The 16,273-nt window shown below is 45.6% G+C and overlaps 2 protein-coding genes across 2 annotated transcripts in view; one reads left to right on the top strand and one right to left on the bottom strand.

The window, feature by feature from the left end:
* Positions 1-208, top strand: part of LOC108802613 (zinc finger protein OZF-like) — a 4,952-nt gene extending 4,744 nt beyond the window's left edge. The window contains exon 6 of the mRNA XM_018574470.1: positions 23-208. Within this exon, the coding sequence (XP_018429972.1) occupies positions 23-208 (186 nt within the window). The remainder of the gene's footprint in view (positions 1-22) is intronic.
* The window catches only part of LOC108802615 (zinc finger protein 850-like), a 40,993-nt gene that overhangs the window by 10,890 nt on the left and 13,830 nt on the right, over positions 1-16,273 (bottom strand). The window contains exons 4-5 of the mRNA XM_018574471.1: positions 11,487-12,518; positions 4,262-4,265 (exon numbers count right to left, since the gene is read on the bottom strand). Of these exons, the coding sequence (XP_018429973.1) occupies positions 4,262-4,265; positions 11,487-12,518 (1,036 nt within the window). The remainder of the gene's footprint in view (positions 1-4,261; positions 4,266-11,486; positions 12,519-16,273) is intronic.

The following is a 16,273-nucleotide window of genomic DNA, read 5'->3' as shown; positions in this document are numbered from 1 at the left end:
AACAATCCTTCTGGAACACCATAGAAGTCATACGGGAGAGCGTCCTTACTCATGTTCGGAATGTGGGAAATCTTTCATTCAGAAAGGACACCTTGTGAAACACCAGATGATTCACACAGATGAGTGTCCTTATTCATGTTCAGAGTGCGGGAGATGTTTCAGATGGAAAAGTGCACTTGTTCCACACCGGAGAATTCACATGGGTTAGCAAACTTTTTTTAATGTTCTGTAAGAGTGACATATGCGTTATGTGGCGATGATAACCACTAGAGGGCTACAATGGTGAGCGTTAATATTAATACATTTGATTTTTCTTTTACTTCAGCTTCATTTAGACTGTTATTTACTGTGCAGCTCGGTCCATAGAGAGTCATCCATTGGTGATGGGAATGAGCTTGGATCATAGAGAGTCCTCCATTAGTGATGGGAATGAGCTCAGTTCATAGAGAGTCCTCCATTGGTGATGGGAATGAGCTCAGATCATAGAGAGTCCTCCATTGGTGATGGGAATGAGCTCAGGTCATAGAGAGTCCTCCATTGGTGATGGGAATGGTCAGTAGGAAGAATTGAAAGTGTTAACACAGCGCTAAAGGTGCGTGAATCAATTAAATACCACTGTTAAATAAAAATCAAAATAAAATTCGTATTAAAGCTCAATCCCATAAAGTGAGTCATGAAGGTGAAACATATATTAATTGTTTAAGTGAAAACCTAAACATTCACAGTGAAGAAATAATTCAATAGTGCAGAAAGATTAACCACTGAGGAGTCTTCAAAGGAGACCTAATCCGTGTTTAAATAACATTTAAGGCATATAGCTACTTATGTGATACAATGTAACCAAATATCAGTGAGTGGGGGAAAAAACCCAGCAATCCAGATAGTGACTAATGACACAAACTACTCAGTTTAAGAAAGTGTTCCAGTGAAAGAAGAAATGAAAAAACTTTCTCCGCCTCCTCGCCCTTCACCGTCGGCCGATAGTCATGTAAGGGACCCAGGCTGCCCGGGCCCCTTACATGAGTATTCACCGTACCCCGCCTGATGGCTGCCCTGAGCAAGGCATAGCAGTTAAGACGGTCATAGGCCTGAAAGATAGTACGGGTTCCCTGGTGAAGTCCAGATCAGGGATTCTGGAGATCGTTGGGTCATATTATGCAGACCTTCTGGGAAGAAAAGACCTTAGTCGGGACAGGATGGAAAGCTTTTTGGTTTCTACTCCAGGACTGGGAAATGGTGCATTGCTTATGATGGATTTGACAGAACCAATCTCAGTGGATGAGGTAGTTCATGCCATAGACTGGCTGGCTACCGAAAAAAACCGCCTGGGCCAGATGGATTGACGGTTGAATTTTACAAGTGTTTTAAGTCCATTCTGGCTCCCTTTTTAGCGGAGGTCTTCAACAATTGTCTAGAAGAGGGTGCGCTCCCTCCCTCCCTGAGGCGATCGGCTGTGATTCTTCTGTCAAAAGGTAAAGACCCCTCAATGATTGAGAACTGGCACCCCATCGGTCTTCTCAATGTTGATAGAAAGATTTTGGCGAAGATCGTTTTTTTTTTGGCGCTTGTCGTCAGTAGCAGGCGACTCGTTGTCCAATCATCAGCACTGTTCGGTCCGAGGTAGACGTACATTTTCAGCAGTTTTGGCTTTTTCGGGAGGCTTTGGAGCGATGCGGGCCTGCTGGATGGAGAAAGTACTTGCTGGCATTGGATCAGGCAAAGGCCTTTGATCGAGTGAATCATGAATATCTGTGGTTGCTACTTGGTAAATACGGCCTGCAGGGGAGGTTTATAGATTGGTTAAAAACATTATATCGAGGGGCCGAGAGCTTCCCACTTGTCAATGGTTGGATTGGACGGCCCTTTAAAGGAGATCTATGAGGGGGGAGGGGCTTTTCACTCCTCCTCACAGTTCTAGCGGACCTGTGACAATGAGACTGTCACAGGTCGGCTCAGTAGATCGGGAGGTGAGAGAACACTCCTTTAAGGTTGACTCTGGTGTGCGCCAGGGGTGTCCTTTGAGCCCCCTGCTATATGCTTTCGCAATTGACCCCTTCATAAGAAGGCTAGAAGGTGGATCTTTGTGCGGGGTGCCTTTGGGCATTGCTGGTGTGCCGCCTTTGAAGGTCGTGGCCTATACCGACGATGCGTCCGTCATTATCTCTGGGACTGAGGAGGCGCAGGAGGTGGTCTCTGAGATAGAGCAGTACACGGAGGCTTCTTGCTCTAAAGTCAACCATGAAAAGAGTGAAGTTTTCCGGATGGGTGAGGAGGGCGAAAGCTTCGAACTTCCGGATGCCTTCCCAGAGCCCCAGCAGGAAATTAAAGTGTTGGGCATTAAATTTGGTCCTGGCGACTATGGCCGTCGAAATTGGGAAAGCAGGTTGGTGATTGCCAATGCCAAAGTAGCAAGCTGGAAGAGATGGAGGCTTTCCTTGAGGGAGAGGTTGACTTGATCAAAACTTACCTGATCCCGATCTTTTTATATGTCGGCTTCGTCTGTATCTTGCCGGAGTCTCTCTACGCAAGGGTCTAAAGCTGTTTCTTCCAACTGTTATGGGGAAATAGGCTGGACCTGATCAAACGCAATGTAACTTATCTGTCCAGGCGGGAGGGTGGTCTAGGAATGGTCAACCCGATAGTTTTCTTTTTTTTGCTTTTCCTAAAGCACAATCTTGGTAACGTGTTGGCAGAGACCCCACCTGGATGGGTGGGTATTTTTCAGTCTTGGTTTAGGCCTTTTCTGCAATGCTGGGAAGATGGCGGGTCAGTGAAAAGTCTGAGAGTCCGACATGGCAAGCTCCCGGCTTATGTTGCCCCGTGTCTCTGAGAATGCTTCGGCAGTGGCAGGTGACAGTAGAGGATATTAGGACCCTTCCCAGGAAGCTTCTGGAGATGAGGGATTTGGCCTCAGTAGAGGATGACAGTAGAGGATATTAGGTCCCTTCCCAGGAAGCTTCTGGAGAAGAGGGTTTTGGCCTCATTAGAGGATGACAGTAGAGGATATTAGGTCCCTTCCCAGGAAGCTTCTGGAGAAGAGGGTTTTGGCCTCATTAGAGGATGACAGTAGAGGATATTAGGTCCCTTCCCAGGAAGCTTCTGGAGAAGAGGGTTTTGGCCTCATTAGAGGATGACAGTAGAGGATATTAGGTCCCTTCCCAGGAAGCTTCTGGAGAAGAGGGTTTTGGCCTCATTAGAGGATGACAGTAGAGGATATTAGGTCCCTTCCCAGGAAGCTTCTGGAGAAGAGGGTTTTGGCCTCATTAGAGGATGACAGTAGAGGATATTAGGTCCCTTCCCAGGAAGCTTCTGGAGAAGAGGGTTTTGGCCTCATTAGAGGATGACAGTAGAGGATATTAGGTCCCTTCCCAGGAAGCTTCTGGAGAAGAGGGTTTTGGCCTCTGCTTTCAGTGTGTCACTGGCCTTAAAGGATTGCCCAGGCTCCGCTTTGAGGGAGGTGTTGCATTGAATTAATTTGGAGAGAATCCCTTTAAAGTTTAGGGATCAAGCCTGGCTCGCCTTCCATGGAAGGCTCTATGTGAGAGGGAACCTGAAGCATCGCCCTGTGGATGATCGGGATTGTCCTAGAGCGGAGTGTGTTGGTAAAGTGGAGTCTATGGACCACTTTTTGCTCCAGTGTCCCTATATCATAGAGGTGTATAAAAGGGTGGGGAGGGCTCTGAGTATCCCCTTCCTCCCCCAGATGAGTTATGCGGAGTGGGTGTACGGGGCATTCCAGACTCGCTGGGATTTTGATTTGGATACACTTTTTCTAGTTGTCCGTTACTCACGGTGTCAGATTACCCTGCGGCAGAAAGTCCTCTCTGTTGAGGTGGTGGTGCACGATGTTCTGGTTGAGGTTGGGAAGATTCGGGGTCTGGAGAAGGGTAGGGAGACTCAGGCGCTCTGGATAAGGGCGTGGAGGAATATCAGACCTGCCTTTGGTGAACTGTCCGTCTCTGGGTGAGGGGCTCTTCTTCTTCTTCTTTTTTACTTCCTTAGATTTTGTTGGTTTAGATCTTTTGAAGAAGGGCCTTGCCTGCAAGTCGCCGGCCGCGTCCCCGTGCACCCCGTGCGCTGAGAAGGGCTCCGGTTCTTTGCACATTACTGAACCGCGGCGCTAGGCGTTTGCGTACCGCGGCACCAGCGGAGCAGCCGCCCAGGCGGAGGGTGCCGCCCTAGGCAAACGCCTAGTTTGCCTCACGGTAAATACGCCCCTGTCTGTCTTGTGTATTCCTGAGTACAAGATACTAAATTCAACAGGTCTAAGAGGTCCAGAAAGCTGGAGACACATATGTCCCCTTCTGAGCCATCCATAAGCATATCCAATTCAGTGTCTACAGAAAGCTAACGCACAATCATTTCGGCGTTATCAGATAGTGATGCGTAAGAATATTAAACTATGGTGATAGTTTGGGAGGGGCGGAGGAGAAGGTCATAAAATGCTCAGCCCTCCCTTGTCCTTCTTAATTGGCTTATTGGCCGCCTCAGTGACATCCCCCTAGAGCAGGGATGTCCAAACTGCGGCTCTCCAGCTGCGGTGGAAACTACGAATCCCATGAGGCTTTGCAAGATTCTCACAGCCACAGGCATGACTCCCGGTGAGAGATGCTTCATGGGATTTTGTAGTTTCACCCACAGCTGGAGGACCCGGAGTTTGGACACCCCTGCCCTAGAGGAACGACAAAAGGTGGCTGCGCAGGGCAGTCAAGGAGCTCTCGTAACATCAAGAAGGAGACTCTCAGAACACCAAAGCTTGTTCACCATTCAAGAAGAGTTCCCCTTTAACTTCAAGAATCTTTGGAAGCCTTTCGTGTAGTGAGAGCCATTCGGATCCACCTGAACCGGACTCTGCTAGAACCTATTAAACCCACTGATGTATTTCTGTCTCTCTTTATCAATATCTGTTTCTGTATATTTTTCTTTTATTAAAGGACGATCTTAAAAATCGTTAAGGTTATCTCTACACTCTAAATTAGAACTTAAAGTATCCTTGTCTCTGTGAGGAAACAAGGACCTAAATTCCCATCACCAATGGATGACTCTCTATGAACCTTTATATTAAGGAATGGAGATGGTGTACAGTATCTCCTCCTCATTTGTTGGTCACATGACGTCATATTGTGGAATGGAGATGGACTTTCATATGGTGTACAGTATCTCCTCTTCATTTGTTGGTCACATGACGTTATATTGAGGAATGGAGATGGACCTTCATATGGTGTCCAGTATCTCCTCCTCATTTGTTGGGGACATGACGTTATATTGAGGAATGGAGATGGACCTTCATATGGTGTCCAGTATCTCCTCCTCATTTGTTGGGGACATGACGTTATATTGAGGAATGGAGATGGACCTTCATATGGTGTCCAGTATCTCCTCCTCATTTGTTGGGGACATGACGTTATATTGAGGAATGGAGATGGACCTTCATATGGTGTCCAGTATCTCCTCCTCATTTGTTGGGGACATGACGTTATATTGAGGAATGGAGATGGACCTTCATATGGTGTCCAGTATCTCCTCCTCATTTGTTGGGGACATGACGTTATATTGAGGAATGGAGATGGACCTTCATATGGTGTCCAGTATCTCCTCCTCATTTGTTGGGGACATGACGTTATATTGAGGAATGGAGATGGACCTTCATATGGTGTCCAGTATCTCCTCCTCATTTGTTGGGGACATGACGTTATATTGAGGAATGGAGATGGACCTTCATATGGTGTCCAGTATCTCCTCCTCATTTGTTGGGGACATGACGTTATATTGAGGAATGGAGATGGACCTTCATATGGTGTCCAGTATCTCCTCCTCATTTGTTGGGGACATGACGTTATATTGAGGAATGGAGATGGACCTTCATATGGTGTCCAGTATCTCCTCCTCATTTGTTGGGGACATGACGTTATATTGAGGAATGGAGATGGACCTTCATATGGTGTCCAGTATCTCCTCCTCATTTGTTGGGGACATGACGTTATATTGAGGAATGGAGATGGACCTTCATATGGTGTCCAGTATCTCCTCCTCATTTGTTGGGGACATGACGTTATATTGAGGAATGGAGATGGACCTTCATATGGTGTCCAGTATCTCCTCCTCATTTGTTGGGGACATGACGTTATATTGAGGAATGGAGATGGACCTTCATATGGTGTCCAGTATCTCCTCCTCATTTGTTGGGGACATGACGTTATATTGAGGAATGGAGATGGACCTTCATATGGTGTCCAGTATCTCCTCCTCATTTGTTGGGGACATGACGTTATATTGAGGAATGGAGATGGACCTTCATATGGTGTCCAGTATCTCCTCCTCATTTGTTGGGGACATGACGTTATATTGAGGAATGGAGATGGACCTTCATATGGTGTCCAGTATCTCCTCCTCATTTGTTGGGGACATGACGTTATATTGAGGAATGGAGATGGACCTTCATATGGTGTCCAGTATCTCCTCCTCATTTGTTGGGGACATGACGTTATATTGAGGAATGGAGATGGACCTTCATATGGTGTCCAGTATCTCCTCCTCATTTGTTGGGGACATGACGTTATATTGAGGAATGGAGATGGACCTTCATATGGTGTCCAGTATCTCCTCCTCATTTGTTGGGGACATGACGTTATATTGAGGAATGGAGATGGACCTTCATATGGTGTCCAGTATCTCCTCCTCATTTGTTGGGGACATGACGTTATATTGAGGAATGGAGATGGACCTTCATATGGTGTCCAGTATCTCCTCCTCATTTGTTGGGGACATGACGTTATATTGAGGAATGGAGATGGACCTTCATATGGTGTCCAGTATCTCCTCCTCATTTGTTGGGGACATGACGTTATATTGAGGAATGGAGATGGACCTTCATATGGTGTCCAGTATCTCCTCCTCATTTGTTGGGGACATGACGTTATATTGAGGAATGGAGATGGACCTTCATATGGTGTCCAGTATCTCCTCCTCATTTGTTGGGGACATGACGTTATATTGAGGAATGGAGATGGACCTTCATATGGTGTCCAGTATCTCCTCCTCATTTGTTGGGGACATGACGTTATATTGAGGAATGGAGATGGACCTTCATATGGTGTCCAGTATCTCCTCCTCATTTGTTGGGGACATGACGTTATATTGAGGAATGGAGATGGACCTTCATATGGTGTCCAGTATCTCCTCCTCATTTGTTGGGGACATGACGTTATATTGAGGAATGGAGATGGACCTTCATATGGTGTCCAGTATCTCCTCCTCATTTGTTGGGGACATGACGTTATATTGAGGAATGGAGATGGACCTTCATATGGTGTCCAGTATCTCCTCCTCATTTGTTGGGGACATGACGTTATATTGAGGAATGGAGATGGACCTTCATATGGTGTCCAGTATCTCCTCCTCATTTGTTGGGGACATGACGTTATATTGAGGAATGGAGATGGACCTTCATATGGTGTCCAGTATCTCCTCCTCATTTGTTGGGGACATGACGTTATATTGAGGAATGGAGATGGACCTTCATATGGTGTCCAGTATCTCCTCCTCATTTGTTGGGGACATGACGTTATATTGAGGAATGGAGATGGACCTTCATATGGTGTCCAGTATCTCCTCCTCATTTGTTGGGGACATGACGTTATATTGAGGAATGGAGATGGACCTTCATATGGTGTCCAGTATCTCCTCCTCATTTGTTGGGGACATGACGTTATATTGAGGAATGGAGATGGACCTTCATATGGTGTCCAGTATCTCCTCCTCATTTGTTGGGGACATGACGTTATATTGAGGAATGGAGATGGACCTTCATATGGTGTCCAGTATCTCCTCCTCATTTGTTGGGGACATGACGTTATATTGAGGAATGGAGATGGACCTTCATATGGTGTCCAGTATCTCCTCCTCATTTGTTGGGGACATGACGTTATATTGAGGAATGGAGATGGACCTTCATATGGTGTCCAGTATCTCCTCCTCATTTGTTGGGGACATGACGTTATATTGAGGAATGGAGATGGACCTTCATATGGTGTCCAGTATCTCCTCCTCATTTGTTGGGGACATGACGTTATATTGAGGAATGGAGATGGACCTTCATATGGTGTCCAGTATCTCCTCCTCATTTGTTGGGGACATGACGTTATATTGAGGAATGGAGATGGACCTTCATATGGTGTCCAGTATCTCCTCCTCATTTGTTGGGGACATGACGTTATATTGAGGAATGGAGATGGACCTTCATATGGTGTCCAGTATCTCCTCCTCATTTGTTGGGGACATGACGTTATATTGAGGAATGGAGATGGACCTTCATATGGTGTCCAGTATCTCCTCCTCATTTGTTGGGGACATGACGTTATATTGAGGAATGGAGATGGACCTTCATATGGTGTCCAGTATCTCCTCCTCATTTGTTGGGGACATGACGTTATATTGAGGAATGGAGATGGACCTTCATATGGTGTACAGTGTCTCCTCCTCATGTGTTGGTCACATGACATTATATTGAGGAATGGACACACAATGAAACAGTCACCATCCGGACAAATCTTTTGTCTGTTATCGGATAATGTTCCAGAATCACCTTTCTGCACTTATCGTTGGCTGACACGGTACAATATTCTATTACTATAAACCATAACAGACATCACAGTGAATATGGAGGACGGACATGATGGGGGAGTAACTGGGTGTAAATATATATTAATATCCTTTTCTGCCGCCAGTTCCAGCAATGTCTCCTCTCTACTTCCTCCCAAATCACCTCTCACCCGGAACTTCCTACTTACGTGACATCACTTCCTGTCTGCACCTTACATCACTTCCAGGTTTTACATCACTTTCTGTTTGCAAGGTTGCTTCACTTCCTGCGATGGCTTCCTGTCTACGCCTCGCATCACTTTCTCTTTTTGCGTTCCGTGGACAGTAAGCGAGATCTCCTCCTTTGTAAAGAATATAAATATTGGAGCTTGTGTTTGTTTTTTCGCTGAATACTAAATTTGTACATATTTAAAGTCAAACAACATGAAACTTAAAATTATTATAGAGGATTTATAATTAAATTAATTTGTTAAGCCAGATTGAGCTACGGTGTTATTCCAGGGAAATCTCTTACATTCCACTTCCGAGGAGCATTTGACGTCGGAGGTTGTTGGTAGTTGTTGTGTCAATTGAATTAGTGAGTCGGTTGAAACGTGAATTTGAGAGTTGAGGACTTTAGTTTTAGAAATACTTTAAAGTATCCGAATGTTCTTGGAAGCAAATATCATTGTAGGTCTCGTTCAGGGTAAAGAATGTGAGATCTTTGTGGTCACATGACCCGGTGTTTGATGAAGCAAATGTAATTAAACATGTGATACATCGAATCAAAGCGATTGAGTGAAATAGAAGGAGCAGCATGGATGGAATAAAACTTGTCACGGAAAAACCATACTGGGAATAAAAACCATACTGGGAACATGAACTCTACTGGAAGAACCGTACAGAGAAGAACAACCGTACCGAGAGGAACCGTACTGAGGAGAAGAATGGTACTGAGAAGGAGAAACAAACTGAGAGGATGAACCGTACTGAGAAGGAGAACCGTACTGAGAAGAACCGTGCTGAGAAGAAGAACCGTACTGAGAAGAACCATTCGGAGAAGAAGAAGAAGAACCATGCTGAGAAGGAGAACGGTGCTGAGAAGGAGAACGGTGCTGAGGAGGAGAACCGTGCTGAGGAGAAGAACCGTGCTGAGAAGAAGAAGAACCGTGCTGAGAAGAACCGTGCTGAGAAGAACCGTGCTGAGGAGAAGAACTGTGCTGAGGAGGAGAACCGTGCTGAGGAGGAGAACCGTACTGAGGAGGAGAAGCGTACTGAGGAGAAGAACCGTGCTGAGAAGAAGAACCGTGCTGAGAAGGAGAACCGTGCTGAGGAGAAGAACCGTGCTGAGGAGAAGAACCGTGCTGAGGAGAAGAACCGTGCTGAGAAGAAGAACCGTGCTGAGAATAAGAACCGTGCTGAGAAGAAGAACCGTGCTGAGGAGGAGAACCGTGCTGAGAAGATGAACCGTAATGAGGAGAAGAACCGTGCTGAGGAGGAGAACCGTGCTGAGGAGAAGAACCGTGCCGAGGAGAAGAACCGTGCCGAGGAGAAGAACCGTGCCAAGGAGAAGAACCGTGCCGAGGAGAAGAACCGTGCCGAGGAGAAGAACCGTGCCGAGGAGAAGAACCGTGCCGAGGAGAAGAACCGTGCCGAGGAGAAGAACCGTGCTGAGGAGGAGAAACGTGCTGAGGAGAAGAACCGTACCGTATCCTTAGAATGTCATCTGACACATGTGTGGAACTGGACCTTCTGACCTGACCTCATTCCTATCACCAATGGATGACTCTCTATGAACTGAGCTCATTCCCATCACCAATGGATGACTCTCTATGAACTGAGCTCATTCCCATCACCAATGGAGGACTCTCTATGAACTGAGCTCATTCCCATCACCAATGGATGACTCTCTATGACCCGAGCTCATTCCCATCACCAATGGAGGACTCTCTATGACCTGAGCTCATTCCCATCACCAATGGATGACTCTCTATGACCCGAGCTCATTCCCAACACCAATGGAGGACTCTCTATGAACTGAGCTCATTCCCATCACCAATGGAGGACTCTCTATGAACCGAGCTCATTCCCATCACCAATGGAGGACTCTCTATGAACTGAGCTCATTCCCATCACCAATGGAGGACTCTCTTTGAACTGAGCTCATTCCCATCACCAATGGAGGACTCTCTATGAACTGAGCTCATTCCCATCACCAATGGAGGACTCTCTATGATCTGAGCTCATTCCCATCACCAATGGAGGACTCTCTATGAACTGAGCTCATTCCCATCACCAATGGAGGACTCTCTATGAACTGAGCTCATTCCCATCACCAATGGATTACTCTCTATGAACTGAGCTCATTCCCATCACCAATGGATGACTCTCTATGACCTGAGCTCATTCCCATCACCAATGGTGGACTCTCTATGACCTGAGCTCATTCCCATCACCAATGGAGGACTCTCTATGGTATGCGCTCATTCCGATCATGAATCATCTAAGAATTATGTTAATTTCGAAAAAAAATGGACTCAAAACAAAATATTTTAAAATGTGGAACTTTATTTATTTGACAAAGCAGTTAACCCAGCAATTCTTTCCATATATGGATATATATTGGCAGAGTTGAGTTGTACGGGGCCGTCTATGTGAGTGCGGGACAAGTCAGCACTGTGTGTGTACAGGAGCTGATTGCCAGAATGGAATCCCTGCAGACCGATAACTGCCCAAATGTTTCCCCTCCCCCAAATATGCCAATTTGAACATAAGATTATTAGACTGTATAAATTCTGGTGTGCAATAACAGATAATACAAGAAGGATGCTCACTGTTATTTATCTGTTGGTTATTCTTGCCATTCCCCATATGTCCGTCGAACATTAAAAAGGTTGTTAGTCCACATGAATTTTCTGGTGTCGAACGAGTGCCGTTTTCTGAGTAAAACATTTCCCGCACTCTGAACACGAATAAGGCCGCTCACCCGTGTGGATGATCTGGTGTCTAAGAAGTTTTTCTTTCCGAATGAAACCTTTCCCGCACACCGAACATGAATAAGGGCGCTCCCCTGTGTGGCTTCTCTGGTGCCTAACAAGTTTTTCTTTCTGAGCAAAAGATTTCCCGCATTCTAAACATGAATAGGGACGCACACCCGTGTGAATTTTCTGGTGTTGAAGAAGGTTTCCTTTGTCCTTGAAGCCTTTTCCGCACTCTGAACATGAATAGGGGCGTTCATCTGTGTGACTTCTCTGGTGCAAAAGAAGTCTCTCTTTCTGAATGAAACATTTCCCACACTCTGTACACGAAAAAGGACGCTCTCCTGTGTGAGTTCTCTGGTGATTAAGAAGGTGTGCTTTGCGAATGAAAGATTTCCCACATTCGGAACACGAGAAAGGACGCTCACCTGTGTGACTTCTCCGATGATTTACAAGTTCTCCTTTCTGAATAAAACATCTCCCACATTCCTCACATGAATAGGGACGCTCACCCGTGTGAATTCTCCGGTGTTTAAGAAAATTTCCTTTATCATTGAAACTTTTCCCGCACTCTGCACATGAGAAAGGACGCTCCCCTGTGTGAACTCTCTGGTGACTAATAAAGTTTCCTTTCTGAGTGAAGCTCTTTCCACACTCTGAACATGAGAAAGGACGCTCATTCTTGTGACATCTCTGGTGTATAACAAGCTGTCTTTTCTGAGTGAAACCTTTCCCACATTCTAAACATAAATAAGGGCGCTCACCTGTATGACTTCTCTGGTGAATCGCAAGGTACCTTTTCTGAAAGAAACTTTTGCCGCACTCTAAACACGAATAAGGGCGCTCACCGGTGTGAATTTTCTGGTGATTATAAAGGTTTCCTTTCTGAATGAAACTTTTCCCGCACTCTGGACACGAGAAAGGACGCACGCCTGTGTGAACTCTCTGATGGTTAAGAAGCTCTACTTTCTGAATGAAGCTTTTCCCACACTCTGAGCAAGAAAAGGGACGCTCCCCCGTGTGAATTCTCTGGTGCTTAAGAAGGTTTCCTTTGTCGCCAAAACACTTTCCGCACTCTGAACATGAGAAAGGACGCTCACCGGTGTGACTCCTCTGGTGATTGAGAAAGTTTCCTTTCTGATTGAAACTTTTCCCACACTCTGAACACGAGAAAGGACGCTCGCTCTTGTGACCTCTCTGGTGTATAGGAAGCTCTCTTGCTTCTTTGAAAGATGTTGCAAACTCTGAATGTGACAATGAACCCTCTCCAGCGTGATCTCCTTCATGGCTTGAAGACGATTCCTCAGGATTAGATGGATCTCTTGATGTCTCTGAATGGGAAGGTCTATGATGTCCATTATACGTAATGGGATTCACTCCTGGAGAATGTTGTGTGAGGTCATCATCTTTTGCTTTATATTCTGAAGAGACCTTCTTCCAGACATAGTGTCCATCTGTTGGAAACCCAATTTTTAAATGTTATATTGTAAGTATTCTTCATGCCATTGACTCAAAATATCTTATATACTGAGGAATGGAGATGGACCTTCATATGGTGTCCAGTATCTCCTCCTCATTTGTTGGTCACATGACGTTATATTGAGGAATGGAGATGGACCTTCATATGGTGTACAGTATCTCCTCCTCATTTGTTGGTCACATGACGTTATATTGAGGAATGGAGATGGACCTTCATATGGTGTACAGTATCTCCTCCTCATTTGTTGGTCACATGACGTTATATTGAGGAATGGAGATGGACCTTCATATGGTGTACAGTATCTCCTCCTCATTTGTTGGTCACATGACGTTATATTGAGGAATGGAGATGGACCTTCATATGGTGTACAGTATCTCCTCCTCATTTGTTGGTCACATGACGTTATATTGGGGAATGGAGATGGACCTTCACATGGTGTACAGTATCTCCTCCTCATTTGTTGGGATCTTGGATAGTGTTGAAATTACATTCTTCTAGAAATCACTGAAGCACTGGATATTTTTTTTTGTGGGAGGGGGAGGGGTGTATAAATGCATGTTTCTAATTTTCAACTCTTGCAATTATCTAAATACATACTTTATCCTTATAAACGTAAAATAAATCTTCATTTTCCTTTTACTTACTGAAGGCGGTATAAAGAGAAGATTCCTCCTGTTTACTCTTCACAATCATCTCCCCCTCCTCCATAGACTGCTGAGCTCCACTCACCAACGTCTCTTCTTCTTCCTCTTTAACCTCAACTTTCATGTCTTTCAGTTTTCCACCCTAAACACCAAAAAATGATTTAAAAAAATACAAACTGGAAAAATTAGTTTCCAATAATAAAATATTGTACATATTATTCTCATGGTTTAGAATATTCTTCGAGTTCTATTGCCCAGACTCCTCTACCTGATCATGGTGGGGGATGGTGAGATCTTCCTGTGTGGAATCCCGGGAATACAGAGGACCTCCCTCCTCCATAGACTGCTGAGCTCCACTCACCAACGTCTCTTCTTCTTCTGTTTTAATTTCAACTTTGATGTCTTTCGGTTCTTCATCCTAAACCCCGAAGATGATGGAATATGTTTGTAAAAATAGGTACAAAAGATTACATAGGAGAATGTCCTCTCGTAGTTTAGAATATATTTAGGTCTACATGGTCAGTCCCACCTACCTGATCATGGTGGGGGACGGTGAGATCTTCCTGGGTGGAGTCCCGGGAATACAGAGGGCGGGGACATCTCTCTGGTGGGTTCCTCTTACTGGATCCATCTGTAGGGAACACACACACTGACTGAATACATTGTTTCTATGTGTGTATCAGATGATGGGGGATGTAGGCGGAGCCTCCGTACTGCTCTCTCCTCTTACCCGGTGATGTGAGGGGCGGGGCATTCTCCATCACCACGTCCTTGTAGAGATCCCGGTGTCCTTCTAGATACTCCCACTCCTCCATGGAGAGATAGACAGAGACATCCTGACACCTTATAGGAACCTGACACACACAATGATACCGTCACCACCCAGACACAACCCTTGTCTGTTCCTGGATCATGTCCCAGAATTCCCGGCACCGCTCACCTCTCCCGTCAGCAGACCAGTGATCTTCTTGGCTCTGTTTTCTTCTGTTGTCAGGCGGTGAGGTGGAGGCTTGCGGGAGTTAATGGTTTCGCACATACGTAGGTTGAAAATAGACGCAAGCCCATGGAGTTCAACCTATGTCGGCCTATCGGACGTTTCCTTTACTTTGTCATTCGGTGTAAACAAAATATGATGAAGTTACCTCATGTATCTCCTCGCTAATCCCCTCCAAGTCCTCTGTCACTTGGAACTTCCTATTTTTTAGGTTGCGTCATTTCCTGTCTGCTTGTGACATCACTTCCCACGCTAATAAGTCGGATCGCCATCCTGTGGAGAATGTAAATACTGCAGCCAACGTTGTCCTTCTGCACATCAGAAGCTGCAGCACGGCGCCGCCTTCAATTTTGCTGAGTATATTACACCTCACGTAAATGTCGGCGATTCTTTCTATAAACACTTCAGACCTTGGTTCTCAACTGGTGGGTGGTGACCCAAAAGTGGGTTGAAACCCCCCTATGTTCAGTGGGTCACCACATGGCTTCCACTTTTCTAGGCAAGAGGCTCTTCTGCCTCCCCCTAGCTCAACACTGCCAGTTCTCGTGCCAAGCAGCCATTCAAAATATACTGCCCGGTGCCGAGTTGGGGTTGGCTGGGGCTATGGCCTCCAAGGAGCTCCATCCATACATTCATTGCTTACAGCTTGAGGTGGGGTTGGCTGGGGCTATGGCCTCCAAGGAGCTCCATCCATACATTCATTGCTTACAGCTTGAGGTGGGGTTGGCTGCGGCTATGGCCTCCAAGGAGCTCCATCCATACATTCATTGCTTACAGCTTGAGGTGGGGTTGGCTGGGGCTATGCTTCCAAGGAGCTCCATCCATACATTCATTGCTTACAGCTTGAGGTGGGGTTGGCTGGGGCTATGCTTCCAAGGAGCTCCATCCATACATTCATTGCTTACAGCTTGAGGTGGGGTTGGCTGGGGCTATGGCCTCCAAGGAATGTAATAAAATATTTCAATGTCCTTTTATGAGATCGGCTGATGTAGTCATAGTCTTTCCATCTAGAAAGTCATAGAGTCCGGAGTTTGATGAATCAAATATACCAAACACTACTCGTCTATGATATAATGTGTAGGTGGTTCGGGTGAAATGGAAACAACTGCTTAGAGGGCATATAACTCGGCACGGGACACCCACTAAGGAGTTTCAGTAGATAAGATATGTTTTCCTCAATAGTAAAAGTGAGCATGGAGACAAGACACGGGGTGGTCATCTTCTGTCATCGATGTTTCTCAAAGGGCAAGTTATTTTTATATCAGCTGACAAGTGCGGGAAACTGGACCTTCTGGACTCTGAAAACCACTGATGATGATGATGATGACGATGACTAAGAAATTATGGAACCCATCACTGTGACCATGAGGAGGATAGCCAAGGTGGTGGCAATTTTAATATTCTATATGGCTCCATACTGAGAAGGAGGACCGTGCTGAGAAGATGAACCGTACTGTATCCTTAGAATTTCATCTGACACATGAACTGGACCTTCTGACCTGACCTCATTCCCATCACCAATGGATTACTCTCTATGAACTGAGCTCATTCCCATCACCAATGGAGGACTCTCTATGAACCAAGCTCATTCCTATCA

The sequence above is a fragment of the Nanorana parkeri genome, unplaced genomic scaffold, assembly GCF_000935625.1.
Source record: "Nanorana parkeri isolate BGI_ZX_2015 unplaced genomic scaffold, ASM93562v1 scaffold2981, whole genome shotgun sequence".
NCBI classification, from domain to species: Eukaryota; Metazoa; Chordata; class Amphibia; order Anura; family Dicroglossidae; genus Nanorana; species Nanorana parkeri.
The sequence above is the reverse complement of the archived record's forward strand: the minus strand, read 5'-3'. Positions and strand labels throughout refer to the sequence as shown.